Genomic DNA, 19601 nt, shown 5'->3' with positions numbered 1-19601 from the left:
GCATCTTCAGTATTTTGGCATCATGATAAAAAATGTTTGGTGTGATTTCCGTGTTTCTGCTTGGAGGAGTATTAATTTGTTTACAGCCCGTTTTTAAAAAAAACCCACATTAAAATAAATATAGCCGACTTCCTGTTGGTCGTAGCTAATGACTGTAAATTAGAAAGTTGTCCGGATTAATTAGAACAATTTATGTACCGAGTTTGGGGTCTGTAGCTAAAACTAACCCCCTCATTTTTGACAAAAGGTGGCGCTATAGAGTGCCTCTTCCACGCCCGTATATGAGCTTTTTCCAGTGTCTAACTATCATTAATACTCATATGTGTGTTGAGTTTCATGACATTCTAAACATGTTATCTGCCTCAAAATCACCAGAAACGAATTTTCAACTTTGACACGTTGCCATGGCAACATAATTTTAGATATCAATCTTCCCTTCACAGTTTTACATCGGCTGTGTTTTGACATTATTCTGGTGAAGTTTGAAGCAAATCGAGTAAAAATAAGATGCTGAATTCAAAGCATTTTGAAAACGACACACTTCCTGCAGCCAGTTGGTGGCGCTATAACTTTCAGTCATAATAGTCACATCTATCCGATCGGCATCATACAAAGAACAAATCACTGAAGTTTGATCTACATCATACAATGTATGTGGACGTTATTAGGCATTTCCTGGGTCTCATTTTTCGCCATAACTTCATCGCCTCGCCACGGGCAAACCGTTCGACATATCAAAAATATCTTCGCAATTTAGCGTCCCCAATGTCTTGAGATCATGTTCACCGAGTTTGGTGGCAATCGTATGGAAATCCTCAGAGGAGTATATCAAATTCCAGAGCATGCGCTTTTTAAACAGCCCTGAATAGCCGACTTCCTGTTGGGCGGAGCCTATGACATGCTGCGCGGAAGTTGTTCAGCTCAATGAGTTCTATATGTGTACCGAGTTTCATATGAATACGTGCAAGTATGTGTGAGCTATACATCAAGTTTTCTGACAATTTTCCAGGGGGCGCCGTAGAGCCCCTGTGCCACGCCCGGGTCCCAGCCTCAGCGGCGTCCTAATGGCCGCAGGTTCCAATGTGCGTGCCAATTTTCGAGAGTTTTCGGGCACGTTAAGGCCCCCAAAAGTGCCCGGATGATTGAAATAAAAAAAAAAAAAAAAAAAAAAAAAAAAAAAAAATAATCCTTAGAAGAACAATAGGGCCCTGCGCCTTACTGGCTTGGGCCCTAATGAATGGGGGAATCCTGAAATCCCAAAAAATGCTCGCTGTACTTACAATTAAATTCCATGTGTCAAATCAGCAACAAAAATCTGAAATTAATTACCCCATGAATATTGTTTCTTATGCTCAAGTAGCGTTTAAAAAATTTATTTTTTTCAGGCTAGACCAGCCAATGTGCATGCGGAGTCATAACGTGCTGCTTATACTGCGCATGTGCGTTAGCTGGTCTAGTCAGGGCTGCGTTCAGCCCCGACAAAGCGTTGCTAAATTAATTTTTTAACTGAAACGGTGGTGCGTTGAACACCCTGTTCTGATGACGCAAGAGATGCAACTATGGCAGCTGAGAAGGCCATTCTTTGTGTTCTTTTTGAAGAATTTTCAGAGCCTGATGAAATCTGTATAAATACGTGTTTAATACTGCAAAATACGCTCCATGTTACTGTAACTGCCGTTGCCGTCCATTCTTATGCAAAGCACTTAATTACCATTGTGTTGAAATTTGGTATATAAATAAACTTGCCTTGCAATGAAGCTAAAAATATAAACAAATACATCATGTTGATATGCTATGTTACTATAAAACTCTTACAACAAACATGTCTTCTAATATCTTCAATTATTGCGTATACCGAGCTGCAGCGGACACGTTTGTAAACGACTTCACTTGGACCCATTGTGCGAGCTGTCTCTTTAATACCGCGTGGTTTATATACATTTTGCTGCTGATGAGAAAACGTATCTCAAACCCCGTTGCACACCGTTTCCAGGAAACATGTCCAGGGAAATATGGCTCTTTCATTTAAAATGTGGAACTATTCCTCTATATTGCGCGTTACAGTTTCTCCCATTCATGAATATAGAAGTGAACCGTCTTTGTATTTCTAGAGACTTTGTTTTAAATAAAACACTTACTTAAAAAGATTAAATATTTTTATTTACCTGCATACCGTGTGATCATTAATCAATATGCAAATGTGATAATTGAAATATTTATTTTAAAATCTCAGGGGTACTTAAAGCAAATATATTTGGTGAATAAGGTTTAGATGAACAAAAGTTTTGATTAATCTGATTACGTAATCCAGATTACATGTAATCAGTTGCTACCCAGCTCGGCACTTTAGCAACCCCATAGCAACAGGTGTCATTGATGGACAGTTTTCTTCAGAATTTGATGCTGAATCTGTGGATGGATTATTTTACGGATGTGTTTTTCTCTCTGTGGAAGGTTATCTGTCGCGTGTTCTGAGGAATCACACTGAACAGGCGTGTGACGGAGAATTCCTGACTGTTCGCTGCCCGCCCAGAACCTCTATCACCATCCAATCAGCTTTCTACGGCAGAACAGACCCCGCCCACCCACCTCAGTGCCCAAACCCTTATAGCAGTGCTGGACCACGCTCAGTGGATGGCATCACTTCCTGTCATGTATCCACATCCTTGCAGGTAAATATTGATTATAGAAATAGAGAAATTATATCTTTACACCATCCAGCCAATTCCAGTGTTAATTTACTATCATTTATATACTGTTATACTTTTATCAATATATATATTTTTTATATTTTAGTTTACATTTTAGTAATGTTGTTTTTTTTCTTGTTTTTTAGCTTAAATTTTTTATTTCAGTTTTTATGGTTAGTAATTTTATTATGCGCTTTTGTCATTTTTTTTATTGTTTTTGTTATAAATGTTTTTATTAATATTTCTGTTTAGCTTTAATTTACTTTTATTTCAGTTTTTAAGTTCTATTTTGTTTTGTGCTTTGTCATTTTATTGGCGATTTTTGTTTTTTTTCATATTTCTTTTAGCTGTAGTTTTTTTTATTTCAGTTTTTTAATTGTAGTAATTTTGTTTTGTGCTTTTGTCATTTTATTAGTAAAAGTTTTTAATTTTATTTTCATTTCAGTTTTAGTTTTGGTAACTTAAAAAAAAAAACTGCAACTGAAATAAAATAAGTTTCACTTAAGTTACGTTTTTCAACAAATATTTTATCTAATTTTAGCTTTATATCAATTCATGAAAATGGTTTTTAATTTTAGCTGTAATTACCAGTAACAACACTGATTCCAGATGAATGAAAGTTATGCCCTACATTTTTTTTCTTTGAATATTCTTATGTGTCATACAAAAATACATCACATTAAAGAAGTAAAAGGGTTTCTTATGAAACATATGAAAGTTCTTTATATGTTTGAGTCTATGTGTGTGGCACAGTATATTAATAATAAGGCTGTATTTTGTTTTGTGCATTAAATGTTTAATATCCAAACATAGCTTATGAAGGTGTGTATGACTCTGATTTATGTGGCAGTAGCTCTTTTGAACTGCGGTGTCTCTGACAGCACACACACGCATGATTTACGTTTGCACGCTCGCTAAAACCACATGCTATAAACACACAAATGTACAGCACTGTGTGCCGGAGTACAAATGCACTCTGTGTGTTTTTCTGCATGGAGGGAAGGAATCTACTGCGGGAAAAATTAAAGCCATGGAATCATGTACCTGAATGAAAGCATGCTGTCTGTCTGTCTGTCTCTCTGCAGAAGATGCTGGATGAATGTGAGGACAGGCGAAGATGTCAGGTTCTTGTCAACAGTCGTTTGTTTGGGATGGACCCCTGTCCTACCATCAGCAAATACCTCAGTGTGCAGTACAAGTGCAGGCCGAGTGAGTCTCTCACACACACACACACACACACACACACACACACACATACACACACACACACAGGTTATTGTGTTCTGGTAGCTGAGCAGAGAGAAATCTGTCCACTTCTGTCCTTCCTCTCATGCAGGTCTGAGAAATAAAGCTCTGCACTTCAGTTACGGGTCACTGTGTCTGTTAAAGCTCTACAGATACACACACGGGCTCGGTTTAAAGTAGAGTTGAAATGAAAATTTACTTTTATTTTCTTTGTTAATACATGTTCCTTTTCGGCTGATGTCACCATATTATGTTGTTTTAGTATCACTGAAATACTATTGTTTTTTTTTTTAAAAGACATTTTGAATGGTTTTCCATTTCCATTTGAATTTTAGAAATTTTGGTGTGTGCTTTTCTCATTTTTATTAATTATTGTTTTTTATATGACTATATCAGAGGTGTAAAGAGTACCTGAAAACCATACTTGAGTAAAAGTACGGATAGAAAGATTACAGTACAGGGAAAATTACTCCACTACAAGTTACAAGTCACCAATTCCAAAACAACTTGAGTAAAAGTATTAGAGTATCTGATTTGAACAGTACTTAAGTATTTTACTTATACTAAATATAGGCTCAAAGATGCACTAGTAAAAGTGACATGCCAGTCAAAAACTGTAACGTTGTGGAGAAGCTGGGGAAAACGGGCAGAGGCAAGGATCTGTGTGCAGGTATTTCATGGAAAAAACTAGAACAAACAATAAGCCAACAACCATATGCAAACAGACAACCATTACATTCAACAACTCACAAAGAACTAAAGAAACACTAGGGCTGTGTGTGTATACACACACACACACACACACAGTGAGGCAAATAAGTATTTGATACACTGGCGATTTTTCAGGTTTTCCCACTTACAAAGAATGGAGAGATCTGTAATTTTCATCATAGGTACACCTCAACTGTGAGAGACAGAATATTTTTAAAAAATCCAGAAAATCACATTGTATGATATTTTTATAATTAATTTCCATTTTATTGCATGAAATAAATATTTGATACAATAGAAAAATAGAATTGAATATTTGGTACAGAAACCTTTGTTTACAATTACAGAGGTCAGACGTTTCCTGTAGTTCTTGACCAGGCTTGCACACACTGCAGCAGGGATTTTGGCCCACTCCTCCATACAGGTCTTCTCCAGATCTTTCAGGTTTTGGGGCTGTCGCGGGGCAACACAGAGTTTCAGCTCCCTCCATAGATTTTCTATTGGGTTCAGGTCTGGAGACTGGCTAGGCCACTCCAGGACCTTGAAATGCTTCTTACGGTGCCATTCCTTAGTTGCCCTTGCTGTGTGTTTGGGGTCATTGTCGTGCTGGAAGACCCAGCCACGACCCATCTACAATGCTCTTACTGAGGGAAGTAGGTTGTTGCCCAAAATCTCGTGATACATGGCCCCATCCATCCTCCCCTCAATACGGTGCAGTCGTCCTGCATGTCCCCTTTGCAGAAAAGCACCCCAAAGCATGATGTTTCCACCCCCATGCTGCACGTTTGGGATGGTGTTCTTGGGATTGTATCATCCTTCTTCCTCCAAACACGGCGAGTGGAGTTTATACCAAAATGTTCTATTTTGGTCTCATCTGACCACATGACCTTCTCCTATGCCTATTACATTTACTCAAGTACTTTACACCACTGGACTATATATAGTTTTTTCAGTTTTAGCTTATTTTATTTTTTTTGTGTATAGATTTATTTTGTTTATATTTTTTTACTTTTTTTATTTCAGTTTTAAATTTGAGTCTTTTTTTAGATATTTTTTAATATTTCTATTAAATTGTTTTTAATTTTGTTTTGTGCTTGTCATTTTATTACAATTTTTTTAAATTAATTAATACATTTTTGAATTATGACTATATCGTTTTTTTTCAGTTTTAGCTATTTGAAAATGAAAATGAGAAATGTTGATTTGGTGACTTGCTAAAAATAAATTTAAGTAAAAAAAAAAAAAAAAAAATTCAGCTAATGTTTAGCAAACTATAATAACCCTGGTCCAGCCCTATGTATTTTTCGTTATAAGCTGTTTCGCATATAAATGCATAAAATTACGGTTGCCAAGAATACTTTTGATTACAAATACAGTAAAAACAGTGGTAAAATAAATGCAGCTTTGGTGAGCAGAAGAGGCTTTTTTCAAAAACAACAAAAATCTTTGTTACTCTAAAACAGTAATTTAGTGAAATGTTATTACAATTTAAATGAACTGTTTATTTAATGTATTTTAAAGTAAAACGAGTCATATAGTGTTTTGTTATGACTGTGTGTTTTCTCTCTGTAGGTGAGTATAAGAGTAAAGTGGTGTGTGAAGGCGAACGCTTGCGGTTGGGCTGTAAGACAGGGATGCAAATCGCGGTTTATTCGGCCATGTTTGGCCGCACGCAGCAGGGAACGCTGGAGTGTCCTCCACATCACCGGAGGGCACCGTCTGTCGGTAAGAGCTCAGACTTCACCAGGTTTAGCTGTAAAACAATGACAATTATGCTACTTTACACTATCAAGACCTCATGAGATATCTTTTTAACATCATTTTTGCAAACTCTCTGTCTCTATCAGCTCTATCATTGTGGAAAATCCCTGTTGGATTTGGGTTTAGGCTAGTTCCAGTCTCAAACTGCTCATGGACTGTTTATTGACTTTCTTATGAAGGTTAGGCTACACAAAGATGGCAATCATTAAATGACTCAATCTGACTGGATTTTGTGCTGTTTTCGAGAGTCAGAAATTTGAACGTAATAAAAATAAATGCACGTATGTACATATTTGTATTATATTATTTATATTTCAGAATTGGTAAATCTAACATCAAGCAGTTATACATAAGTAACATAATATAAGTGAATTATTAAATACATTTATATAAATAGTATTATGTATTAGTTAAATTACAAAAGGTTCAAACACTCACTGATGCTCCAGAAGGTAAAACGATGCAATAAGAGCTTGGGAGTGAAAACTTTTTGAATTTGAAGATCAGGGTAAATGTAGCTTATTTTGTCTTCTGGGAAACAGCTTCTGGCAGTACCAAAAAAAAAAAAAAAAAAAAAGATATTTAGGCAAAATAAGAAAACTCTACACATCTTCATTCTGCTTCAAATGTTTTCACCCCACGGCTCGTAATGCATGTTTTTTCCTTCTGGAGCATCAGTGAGTGTTTGAACCTTCTGTAATAGTTGCATATGAGTCCCTCAGTTGTCCTCAGTGTGAAAAGATGGATCTCAAAATCATACAGTCATTTGGTTCAAATGCACAAAAATGCTGGAAGAATTTGTGAGACCTGAAGGGTTTTTCTGAACAGCAGACAGTTTAACTGTTCAGAACAAACAAGGGACTCATGAACTACTATCACTAAACAAAAAAACACAGCTTTGGATCGTTCCGGTAACCGAATGATCTGATCATTCAGATCATTCGGGGAAGTCGTGGCCTAATGGTTAGAGAGTCGGACTCGTATTCGAGTCTCGGGCCGGCAGGGATTGTAGGTGGGGGGAGTGAATGTCCAGCGCTCTCTCCACCCTCAATACCACGACTGAGGTGCCCTTGAGCAAGGCACCGAACCCCCAACTGCTCCCCGGGCGCTGCAGCATGGCTGCCCACTGCTCCGGGTGTGTGTTCACGGTGTGTGTGTTCACTGCTGTGTGTGTGTGCACGTTGGATGGGTTAAATGCAGAGCACGAATTCCGAGTATGGATCACCATACTTGGCCGTATGTCACTTCATGTTTTTTTTTTTGTTTGTTTTTTTAACAACACAGTATTAAGAATCAAGGGGATGTAAACATTTGAACGGGGTCATTTTTATAAATTCAACTATTTTCTCTTGTGGATTATATGCAAACATCTTTTATGTGAAATATCTTATTCAAGTCAGTACTAAATAAACAATAACATGCATTTTGTATGATCTCTCTTATTTTGGCAAAATAATTAACATTTTGCAGATTCAGCAAGGTGTATGTTAACGTAACTGTAAATATCTTTCTATATCTATATATCTTTTTTTTTTTTTAAACTGAAGTTGATCATTTTGCAAGATGTTTGATCATTTTACAAGACAGAATGTGATCATTTTTTTTAACGTAAATCTTTTGATGTCAGCCTGTTTGGATTAATAAACAACCTCTTATTAACAGCCTCTTATGCAATTACCCAAGCGTCTTCAACACACACACACACACACACACACACACACACACACAGAAACACAGATCCTACAGCACCTGTGTAAATGTATCGCTTTTTATTTGAGTTTTTTCATGTTATATGTTTATTATTGAAATGTTGTTATATGCATGTCAATTTAATTTAATTTCTTTATTTTCTTAAATATGTGGGTATATAGTATTTATAGAGTTGTAACTTTTAGTTTTAGTTACTTTTTCTTATTTGTAAGTCGCTTTGGACAAAAGCATCTGCTAAATGACTAAAGTAAAGTAAGTAAGTTAAGTAAGTAAATGTGAATGACATCACGTCATGTCAGGTGTTTGGTTTCACTGCTTCATTTCTCCTGTTTCTACATGTTTCTGTTTGTATCTCTGTGTGTGTGTGTGTGGGGGGGGGGGGTCTCATTGTTACTGTTCCAGCATCAAAGCTGAAAGCCGTGCTGTTTGTGGCTGTTTTGTGGCATGGGTGTGTGTATCTGAGGGGTTCTGCTTCACCAGGAACATGCTTGAATTCAAGGAAACTTCTGGGATGTGTGGGAGGAAATTCGGTCACTTTTTGTCTTGAGATGAGTTGCAGCTAATCTCATCTCCTCTTACACTCCTGGAGGGTGTGTGTGTGTGTGTGTTTATATCAACTAAATGCACACCCACACAGCTGAGGTGGACACATTTGGCTCCAGGTCGACTGTTTTCTCGGTGTTTGTGATGTGGTTAGTGTTGTTTTTGTGGGTGTGTTACAGTAAATGTGTTTTGTTAGTAGATAATGAGGTTGAGACCTGCATTTACATCATTAGGGACAGGTTGGATGTTCTGATTGTCTGTTATTGTGTCGTGTGAGGCATTTTCACAGATAGGTAATGGTAAAGGGTTATTATGACATTCACCATTATATATAGTATCAAGTCTGGTTGTTTTTTCCTTTTGTCTTTGGCAAAATTCAGCAATGGATAAGAGCTTTTTGTGTATATGTGTGTGAGTGTGTGTGGGCAAGAGAAAGCTCCAGCCTCTTAAGCAGCGCTTGACTAATCACTCTGACACTGGACTTAATGACGGGGTTAATGGGGTCTGTTTTTCTCTCTGGACGTCCTGTCAGGTGAACACTGAGAGCATTTCACCAGAAGCTGCTCAAGAATCTGTGAGAGTTAAAGGTCATTAAAGCCATTAAAACTAAATCAGTCAGAACTTACAGACTGATAGACTTTAAACTTTGATTTGAGTGAAACAGAATATTCAGTAGGAACTGATTTTTTGTTATACATCAGAATTCGATTGGGGTATGAAACGTGAGCTACGATAATATTGATAATATTTTTCGTCATCCACACAGCCTGTTACACTTTGTTGCATTTTCTATAGAATTACTTCCAGAATATATATATTTTTATAACAATGTACACAATAAGACTTTTTTTTTTTATTATCAATTTTGAAAAAAAGCACCATTTTATTATATATATTATACTACACAATATTTTTCTATTTTTTTCATATTTTTTCCTAATACTTTTCTTAGGAAACTAAATGTTGCAGTCCTATAATTTTAATAACTTTTTTTTTTTTCTGAGAATAATTATAAATATAGAACAATGATCAATAACAATAATTTTACTCATTATGTTATGAATTTAATATCTACATCTTAACACTATATATAAACTACTGTTCAAAAGTTTGGGGTCTGTAAGATTTTTTAAATGTTTTTGAAAGAAGTTTCTTCTGCTCACCAAGGCTGCATTTCTTTGATCAAAAATGCATTAAAATTGTAAAATATTATTACAATTCAAAATAACTTGTTTCCTATTTTAATGTGTTTTAAAATGTAATTTATTTCTGTGATGCGCAGCTGAATTTTCAGCATCATTACTCCAGTCTTCAGTGTCACATGATCCTTCAGAAATCATTGTAATATACTGATTTGCTGCTCAAGAAACATTTATGATTATTATCAATATTGAAAACAGTCTATTTGGCATAAAAATCTTTTGAAACATTATAAATGTCTTTACAGTTACTTTTGATCAGTTTAATGCATCCATGCTTAATGAAAGCGTTAATTTCTTTTGAAGATAGTGTACTTTGCTCACAGAAACACAAAGTTCACGTTCTCCATGTGTTTCTGTAAAGTTCCCACGCCTCATTTTTACCCCATCCAGAGCTGTAAACTCAGATTTGTCTATGATGGAGGACTGAAAGTGACCCCGGGGTTTTTCTCTCACGTGGATCTGGTTTCTGGACGCTCTCAACCAGAACTAGATCTGCAGTGCAGTGTCAGAAGAACCGTTAGATCCGGGTCTGTCATAAGAGAGGCGATGTATCCCAGCGGCCCAATAAATAGTTGCTTCAGCCTTAACTTTGACAGCATCGGCTGGTTATGCTGTTCATAAATCAGATCTCTATCAGCGAGCCGTTCTCTGTTTACTAACACGACTCCGTGACCTTTGACCTCTGACATTTGTTCAAGCCATCAGTCGTGAGGTGACGACGTGTCTCCGCTCCTCAGATCTTCAGTGACTAATGCTTCGAGCTGAACTCATGCTAAGTGTTAATGGATCTGTAAATGTGGTGTCTCTCTTCGTCTCTCTCTCTCTCTCTCTCTCTCTCTCTCTCTCTCTCTCTCTCTCTCTCTCTCTCTCTCTCTCTCTCTCTCTCTCTCTCTCTCTCTCTCTCTCTCTCTCTCTCTCTCTCTCTCTCTCTCTCTCTCTCTCTCTCTCTCTCTCTCTCTCTCTCTCTCTCAATTCAATATGTGCTTTATTGGCATGACAATTGTTACAATGTATTGCCAAAGCATAGTGTTTACATTAAATATAGAACAAGTATGTAAAAAAAAAAAAATACATGCATGTGTAGATATAATTAAACAAAATAGAACAAATCAATTCTAGAATTCTGTGAACAGTTTAAAAGTGTGTGTGTGTGTGTGTGTGGGCGCATCACTGATTTGTTGACTCCTCCCTCTTTTTGTGACAGGCATCAATGTATCTTGCTGCTAGTGAGATACAATCTTGTTTTTCACCTAATAAATACTGAAGTTGTGTTTTCTTGTTTAACATTTTGAAGTCAGGGTAAAGTGTTTCAAATTTGGGATAAAATGCCTCTCTAATGTGTTGATAGTTAGGACAGCTGGTGAGGAAGTGTTGCTCTGTCTCCACTTCTCCATGAGTACAGTATGGACAGATGCGGCTCTCTCTGGGCAGCCAGTGCTGTCGATATCTGCCCGTCTCTATAGTCAGAGTATGACCGCTCAGTCTGTACCTCGTCATCTGTCTTCTTAGTTTACAGTCTTTCACTGTACTCAGATATTCTGCAGTTGTGTAATCTCTATTTAGGGCCAAATAACATTCAAGTTTACTTTGTTTTTCTGTTGTTTCTTTCCAATAGGTTAGATAATTTTCTTTTTGTTCTTTTATAATTTGGTTGGGCCAAATGTTGTGGCTGATTATTTGAGTGTCCTGCTGCTGGATGTTAGTCATGTTAGTCTGTGTTTGCAGCTTCAGGACCATCTGAATCAGGGGACTTTTTTCAGGGTTCACTTCATGGTTTTTAAGGGCTTTAAAATGATAAGAGTTGGGGTCGCTCATTTTTAAGTGTTTCCAAAATTTGATGGCTCGTTTCTCAATGTGCATTAGTAGAGGGTATTGGCCTAATTCTGCCCTGCATGCGTTGTTGGGTGTGCTCCTCTGTACTCCGAGGATGCTCTTACAGAACTCAGCATGCAGGGCTTCAAGAGGATTTTTGTCCCATTTTTCAAATTGGTGATTTAGGAGAGGACCCCACACTTCACTGCCATATAATGCAATAGGTTCTATGACTGATTGGAATATTTTTGAGCCAGATTCTAATTGGTATTTGAATTTGGATAGATTTTTTGATGGCGTAAAAGGCCCTTCTTGCTTTCTCTTTCAGTTCATTCACAGCCAAATTTAGTTTACCAGTTGCATTTATCTTCAGCCCGAGGTATGTGTAGTTTGTGGCATGTTCAATATTGGTCGTACCAAGGGTGAATTTGTGTCTCTTTCCCTGAAGTCTGGGTCTTTTCTGAAATGTTAGTACTTTGGTTTTGTTAGGATTAATAGTCAGGGCCCAGGTCTGACAGAACTTGTGCAGGATGTCCAGGTTCTGCTGTAGACCCTCTTCTGTTGGAGACAGCAGAACCAGATCATCTGCAAACAGCAAGAACTTAATGTTGGAGTCATGTAGTGTGAGGCCAGGTGCTGCTGATTGTTCCAGGAGTTTTGCCAGTTCATTAATGTAGATATTGAAGAGGGTCGGTGATAGTGGACAGCCCTGCCTCACACCCCGCCCTTGAGTGAAGAACTCTGTTCGTTTATTTCCAATTTTAATTGCGCATTGATTGTTTGAATACATTGTTTTTATAATATTGTATGTTTTACCCCCAATACCTGATTCTAGAAGTTTTGACAGCAGACCTTCATGCCAAATTGAATCAAAGGCCTTTTGGAAATCTACAAAGCAAGCAAATATTTTGGTTTTGTTTTGGTTAATTTGTTTTGTTTCTCTCTCTCTCTCTCTCTCTCTCTCTCTCTCTCTCTCTCTCTCTCTCTCTCTCTCTCTCTCTCTCTCTCTCTCTCTCTCTCTCTCTCTCTCTCTCTCTCTCTCTCTCTCTCTCTCTCTCTCTCTCTCTCTCTCTCTCTTATTAACCCCTAACTAGTGGACAGATGCATTTTTACCAATTTTTTGGTGAACATGTTAGCTAGAGGTCTGTTAGTCTTATCCTCAGACGTCCCTTCACTGACCGCCTGATTCATATTACACACCTTCTCCATCCTGCCAGCTCTAATCTGATTGGCTGACTTTGTGCCATTCCCTGAAATAAAAGCATGATTAGTCCAGTGGGAAATGAAGTGGTGTGAACAAGACACAGAGAATGCTTTAGAGAATCACATAACCTGCAGATTGTCAGGCTAGCAGCTTCAAACTTCTCAAATTCAGATAAAACAGGGTTAGTCTTAGAGGTACTTTCACTAAATGATATAATTATAGGGCATTTTTAAAGTCAAGTATGTTTTAAGAGAACACGCTGTGTGTTTATGTGATCATTTTGCCATCTGCTGTTTTGAGCGACAGCTGCAGTTTAATCTTTTCCAGCAAAGTCTATGAAATCAAGTGTTAGAGACACAATGACGGGCGGATGACAAGCCCAAACATGAACACACACACACACACACGTCTCTGCAGAATCTGTTTGATGTTCATCTGTGTGGCTTTATTGTTCTGTGTGTGTGTGTGTGTGAAAGTAAAACATGTTCAGAGAGTTCAAACCCTTTATGGAAACATTTTAAATGTGAAATTGAAATTATTGAAATTAAATTTAAAATGAAAAATCTATTTTATTTCAGCTAGTTTTAGTTTAATGTGATGTACTAAAGTAACTACAACTAAAACTTACAATAAAAAAAAAAAACTGTATACACATTAAAAAACAAAAATTACAGCAAAATTACTAAAACTTAAATTTAAAATGAAATTGGAAAATATTAGCAATATTAGTAAAACTATAATAATATATTAAACGATTCTAATCTTTTTAGTAATTTTGTGCTGTGCTCTTGTCATTTTTATTCTTTTTTTATATTTCAATATAGTTCTAATTTGTTCATTTCAGTTAATTTTTCACTTATTTTCAGTTATTTGTTATTTCAGTTCATTTCAGTTTTGGTTCTGTTTTATTTCAGTTAGTAATTTTATTCATTTGTGATTTTCATTAGTGATTTATTAGTATTTAATCTAATATATTTAATTTTATTTCTATGCATGACTTCATTGATTTTGTTTAGTTTTAGCTAAAGTTTTAGTTAGCGATAACTACACAGTTTAACGTGATGTACTAAAATAACGACAACTAAAACTGAAATAAAAAAATTAAATAACTAATTCAAACTACAATATTATTTCATACTAATTTGTTTTAGTAATGTTATATGCTTTTGTCATTTTTTAGATTTATTTATTTTTATTTTATTATTATTATTATTAAATGGCTATAATTTGTTCATTTTTATTTTTTATTTTTTTAAGAACCAAAAATTCAAACTATTCAACTCAAAAATAACACTGGTTCATACTTAGCTAGAATTTTCTGGGAAAATTGTGTCTTGAAATGACAAATTCTCCAGTTGATAACATTCAGGAACATCTTTAATTGGAACAATGATTTCTAAATGAAGCACACTTTTTTTTATGTCAGTCATTATAATTAGCTGTGTGTGTGTGTGTGTGTGCTGAGGTCTCACCTGACATGTCATGTGATTCCAGACTGCTCGTCAGATGTGGCTCTGCAGGTGATGACATCACGTTGCCAGGGGAAACGCTCCTGTGTGGTCCGTGCCTCGACACAAGAGTTCGGTGACCCCTGTTACCACGGCACCCGCAAATACCTCAGCGTCATACACGCCTGTGGTGAGTTACACACCTCCACACATCATCCTCACACACCTCCACTCCCTTCAGTGACTATACTACACTGAGCAACGGCTCACTCTGTCACTCAAACCATGTCTGAGCGCTCATAATTCAAAATACAATATAAAGGTGTTATTATAAAGTGATGGAGATATTTTTGTTTGTTTAATTGATTTGGCATTTAAAATTGATTATATAATATTTACAAAAATATATAACCATTACAAATATATATATAGAATTATAAAAATATAAATGAATTATTTAAAATTAGAAATATATAAAGTTTTTTCATGTGTTACTTTTAACTATTTATTACTAAAATTAAAGTAAACATTGAAAGTATTATTTCTCATGTTTATTAATAAATAAAAAATTAGAAACACAATATTTTACAACAAAAATATTTAAACTTTTCATGTTGCTTCTAATGATTTATTTTATGACATAAACAGAAATATACTAAAAATATTGTTTATTAAAATCTAAATTAATAAATAAAATAGGACACAAATATGATAATATACTGTTAAATAAATCTAAATATTAATTTAAAAAAGTCACATTCTATATATTTTAATTAAAACAAACAACATTTAAAATATATATAAAAAGACGGATTTTTGTTTGTTCCTGTTAATGATATATTTTATGGCTAAAATAACAGAAAACACTGAATGTATTGTTTACTCATCTTTAAATAAATTAAATAATTATGTAGATCAAAACATTTAAACTGTATTATATCAAAGTTTTTTTTATTTTGCTTTTAATATATTTTATGGCTAAAATAACAATGTAAGCGAGAATTGTTTACTCTTATGCTAACTATTCACTATTATATCTATAAATGGCTATATATATCTGACAGCCTTTTAATATTTTTTGTAATCTGATCTAAATAATGAAAATTTCACTCATGTCACTTTCAATTTCAGTGCATTAAAATGTATGAGTAAATAGTAAAATGCAGCTAAATATTGTATAATTAAATTGATCTATTGTGAATTTTGTCAGCTATTTTGTATCAGTTTTTGAGAATTACTCAAACACAGACTATTCTTAAATCACCTGTTCTGTGTTGCTTGAATATGATTTTATGTAATAAAGTAAAGTAAAGCACATGAATAAATCTACAGAGCTGTGAGATATTGTTTGAACACTAGAGGGCGGTGATCACCTTTACAGCTGGACTATTCATGATTTCGTGTGTGTGTGTGTGCGTGTGTGTGTGTGCGTGTGTGTGTGTGTGTGTGCATGTGTGTGTGTGTGCATGTGTGTGTGTGTGTGTGTGTGTGTGTGCATGTTTATGTGGTTTATGAGGACACAAATTTGTATAATGACATGGGTATGACAGAGGTATTACAATATGAAGGTGGTTTATGAGGACACTGCCTATGTCCCCGTAATTCAAAAGGCTTAAAAAAACATACTAAATGGTGTTTTCTGAAAATCTAAAAATGCACAAAGTCTCCTGTGAGGGCTAAGTTTAGGTGTAGGGTTGGTGTAGGGCAATAGCACACACAGTTTGTTCAGTATAAAAACCATATGGAGAGTCCCCATAAACCACAAAAACCAACGTGTGTGTGTGTGTGTTAATTATTAGAAACCAGTTAAAAACTCTATATAGAATCTAGTTTATAACTTCGAGTTAGAGGTTTGTTCAGATCACTAACCCTCACTACGTGTGTCAGTATGATCAGTTTCAGTCATACTGTGTGTGTTGATGGGTCTGCAGGGTTTCAGGATTTCTTTTTGACTGTGATCTGGTTTTTGTCAGTCCAAAAGCCACCTCCAGACCAGACATCAGAACCATTCATCTGTCTGTCCAAATACATGTCACAGACTATAAAGAGTCATGTTTCTGTGCTTTCACAAACTGTTATTACTGCAATCATGGTTATCGTGTTTGGGAAGCGTGTGGTTTGGTTGTGGAAACAGACCGAGTGCAGTGTGTTTGTTTAAGAGCAGATATCAGCTGGGCTGTGATTTCAGATGCAAAACAGACTCGTATGTTCATGTGTGACTGATAGTGTGACTGATAGACTGATTGTGATGGTTTAATGATGTTGATCGAACATATAATCATGGAATCTAGTGTTTCGGCGATTAGGATGCTGCAGTGAGATAAAAACAAGTTTCTCGGCTTCCTGTGTGTCTGAGTTTGCGTGTTTATGCTTCAAATCAGATGAATGTAGGCTTTTTTTTGTAAGATTGAATGTAGGTTTTCTAGGTCAGGCCCGACCGAAACTTTCCTTATACTCTATTTCCTGTCCCAGAAATCTGATGAAACATCAAGCCTCCCTCGAGGAGTCAAAGTAAAAAAAAAAAAAAAGATTTATTTATTTATAAAATATTTATTAATAATATTTTTTATGATAATATATGAGTAAACTATTTTTTGTGTATTTCTGTTATTTTAGCCATTAAATAAATCATTACAAATCACAAAGCTTTATGATATTATCCATTTTATCTATTGATTATTTCTAAATTTTGTTAGAAATTTGTATGAATTATTATTATTATTATTATTATAACATGTATATATTTATTAATTTCTTTTATATATTAAAATTGTTTATTTTATGTATTTACTTATAAATGAATACATTATATATATATATATATATATATATATATATATATATATATTTATTTATTTATTTATTTAAAATATATATATTTAATATAATAAATATATATTATAAAATAAATATATTAATTTAAATATATCATTACTATTTTTTTTTATTAAAGAAGGTTTTAAGAATGAGTTTTTGACCTGTTTACTGTCTAATTTCTTGTAAATAACAAATATCTGAATTAATAATATTTATAAATTATTATAAAATATTTATATATTATGTATATAAATATTTGCATTTATTTACGATTGTTTAATTAATTAATTAATGCATGCATTTTTTTCTTTACTTTTAAAATGTGTTTTATAAGAATGTTCATTTATAGACTTTATTTATAATTAAAAATACTATTTATAAATTACTTAAGTATTATTTATGCATTTATTCACTTTTATATTATATATTTTTAAATTATTTACAAAAATTATTTGTTAAGAAATATTTATATATTTTATGTATAAAAGGTATTTTTTTAAATACAATTTTTATATTTTATTTGTAAACTTATAAAAGCAAAAAGTGTATGAGTACCACTAAATAAAGCATTTTTCTTCAGAAATGAAAACCAAGAACCGTGATGATTGTGATGAAATGTGGATGGATTTGAGGTTATGAGGTTCATATTCGAGGCTGACTGACAGAGAATTTGAGTTAAATGAGCATGACTAATGTCTTCAAAACCACTGACAGCATTCAGCTCAGGAGAAATGGACAGAAACGAGTCGGATCATGTGACCCAAGAGAGCGAGCGGAGGTGTTTTGGTCTATTGCAGCATACCATTGCCCTTAAAAGGCAGTGAATTTGATTGGCTTTACGATCCAAACATACAGTGCCAGCTCTGTTTGCACATGCTCCGTTCAGTCCTCACTTTCTGTGTTTGATCGTTTGGGAGTTACAAGACACTCAGAGGAGCTGAAGTGATTTATTCACTGTTTGAAAGAGTGCTGGAGTGTTTGAGCGAGAGCACGGCATGCTGGGATATCGGCAGTGTGTGGGCAGCATGTTCACAGGGGTGCGGTTAAGAGGTCATCTGCATAGCTGCGGATCAGCCAATAGGAGGCCAGCAGGCTTCAGTCCAGCATTGAGCGTGTCAAACGCCACACAGGTGGATTTTGTGAATGTTTGCACGCCGATGGCGGTTTTTGGCCTCCTGATTGTTTATTCATGATGTCATTTATAAGCTTCTTACACACACTTTACTGCTTTAAATCTGGTCCATCATGAAGAAGATGCGATGAAGAAAGTTTAGAGAATGCATTGGTCACTTTTGCAAATATGGTATATGAGTATTTCAAGTCTTCTGAAGATATGCAATGTCTTCTTATGATGAACAAACTGAAGCTTAAGTTGTTACTCACACAATCTTCCCCTTCCGTGAGCTGCTGATCATTCAGTCAGATGAACTCATCAAACGATTCAGTCTGATTCGTCAAAGAGTCGTTAAGTCCATTCATCTCACTTGTGAATCATTCTTTCACTCAAAAGAATGATTTTGTTCACAAATGCATGTCTCTCAGTGTTATTTTGAAATTATTTACTATTACATTATTTTCAATTTTGAATGGGATTGTTTTTGTTTTTATTTTAAATTAAGTTTTAGCAGTTTTTTTTATTTCTATATTTACATTTACATTTACTCATTTAGCTGACGCTTTTATCCAAAGCGACTTACAATTGCTATATATGTCAGAGGTCGCACGCCTCTGGAGCAACTAGGGGTTAAGTGTCTTGCTCAGGGACACATTGGTGTCTCACAGTGGATTCGAACCCGGGTCTCTCACACCAACGGCATGTGTCTTATCCACTGCGCCATCACCACCCTATATAGCTTTAATTGATTTTTATTAAATTTTTGAAAAGTTTAGTACTTAATTTCTGTGCTATTATAGTATTTAAAGGTGCCATAGAATGCATTGATACAGTATTTTAAATTGTTCTCTGATATCTACATAGAAGGTATGTGGCTTAGGTATGTGGTACATGTCCATTTACAACCCTAGGATTTCTCCCCAGAATGAAATGGTCTGTTATTGGCTTATTTGGAAGGGTCATGAATAATAATGTTGAGCTCTGCTCTGATTGGCTGTTTCACAGCGTGGCTCATTTCAGTAGCTCACAGGGAAAATATATATTTCAATACTTTCTTGCGCAGTTATATCATTGGGTAATTATACTGTAAATAAAATAAAGACGAAAAACATGAAAAAAGAATGGTTATAGTATTTTTAACTGCTATGCTGAAAACCAAAATTTAAATTAGATCCGTACACACAAAATTCTTCACGAAAAGGTAAAATATTGACTTCACTTCCGATTTTTATGAATTTTTGTACTTTTAATAAACATTTGAAAAATGCACAAATATAGAAAAATGACGATTTTAACAGGTTTTCTTTTGCCAAATATATTAATGGTTCTCCTGCACGTTCAGTT

General features: G+C 34.9%; 1 protein-coding gene across 1 annotated transcript in view; it reads left to right on the top strand.

Annotated features, from left to right (window-relative positions):
* eva1aa (eva-1 homolog A, regulator of programmed cell death a) overlaps positions 1–19601 on the top strand; it is a gene marked incomplete at both ends in the record, with an annotated part of 54337 nt that overhangs the window by 20430 nt on the left and 14306 nt on the right. The window contains 4 exons of the mRNA XM_079434338.1: positions 2455–2672; positions 3776–3899; positions 6219–6371; positions 14373–14516. Coding sequence (XP_079290464.1) covers positions 2455–2672; positions 3776–3899; positions 6219–6371; positions 14373–14516 — 639 coding nt within the window. The remainder of the gene's footprint in view (positions 1–2454; positions 2673–3775; positions 3900–6218; positions 6372–14372; positions 14517–19601) is intronic.

The sequence above is a fragment of the Barbus barbus genome (assembly GCF_936440315.1).
Source record: "Barbus barbus genome assembly, chromosome: 14".
Classification (NCBI taxonomy): domain Eukaryota; kingdom Metazoa; phylum Chordata; class Actinopteri; order Cypriniformes; family Cyprinidae; genus Barbus; species Barbus barbus.
This window is presented reverse-complemented; position numbering and strand designations above follow the sequence as displayed.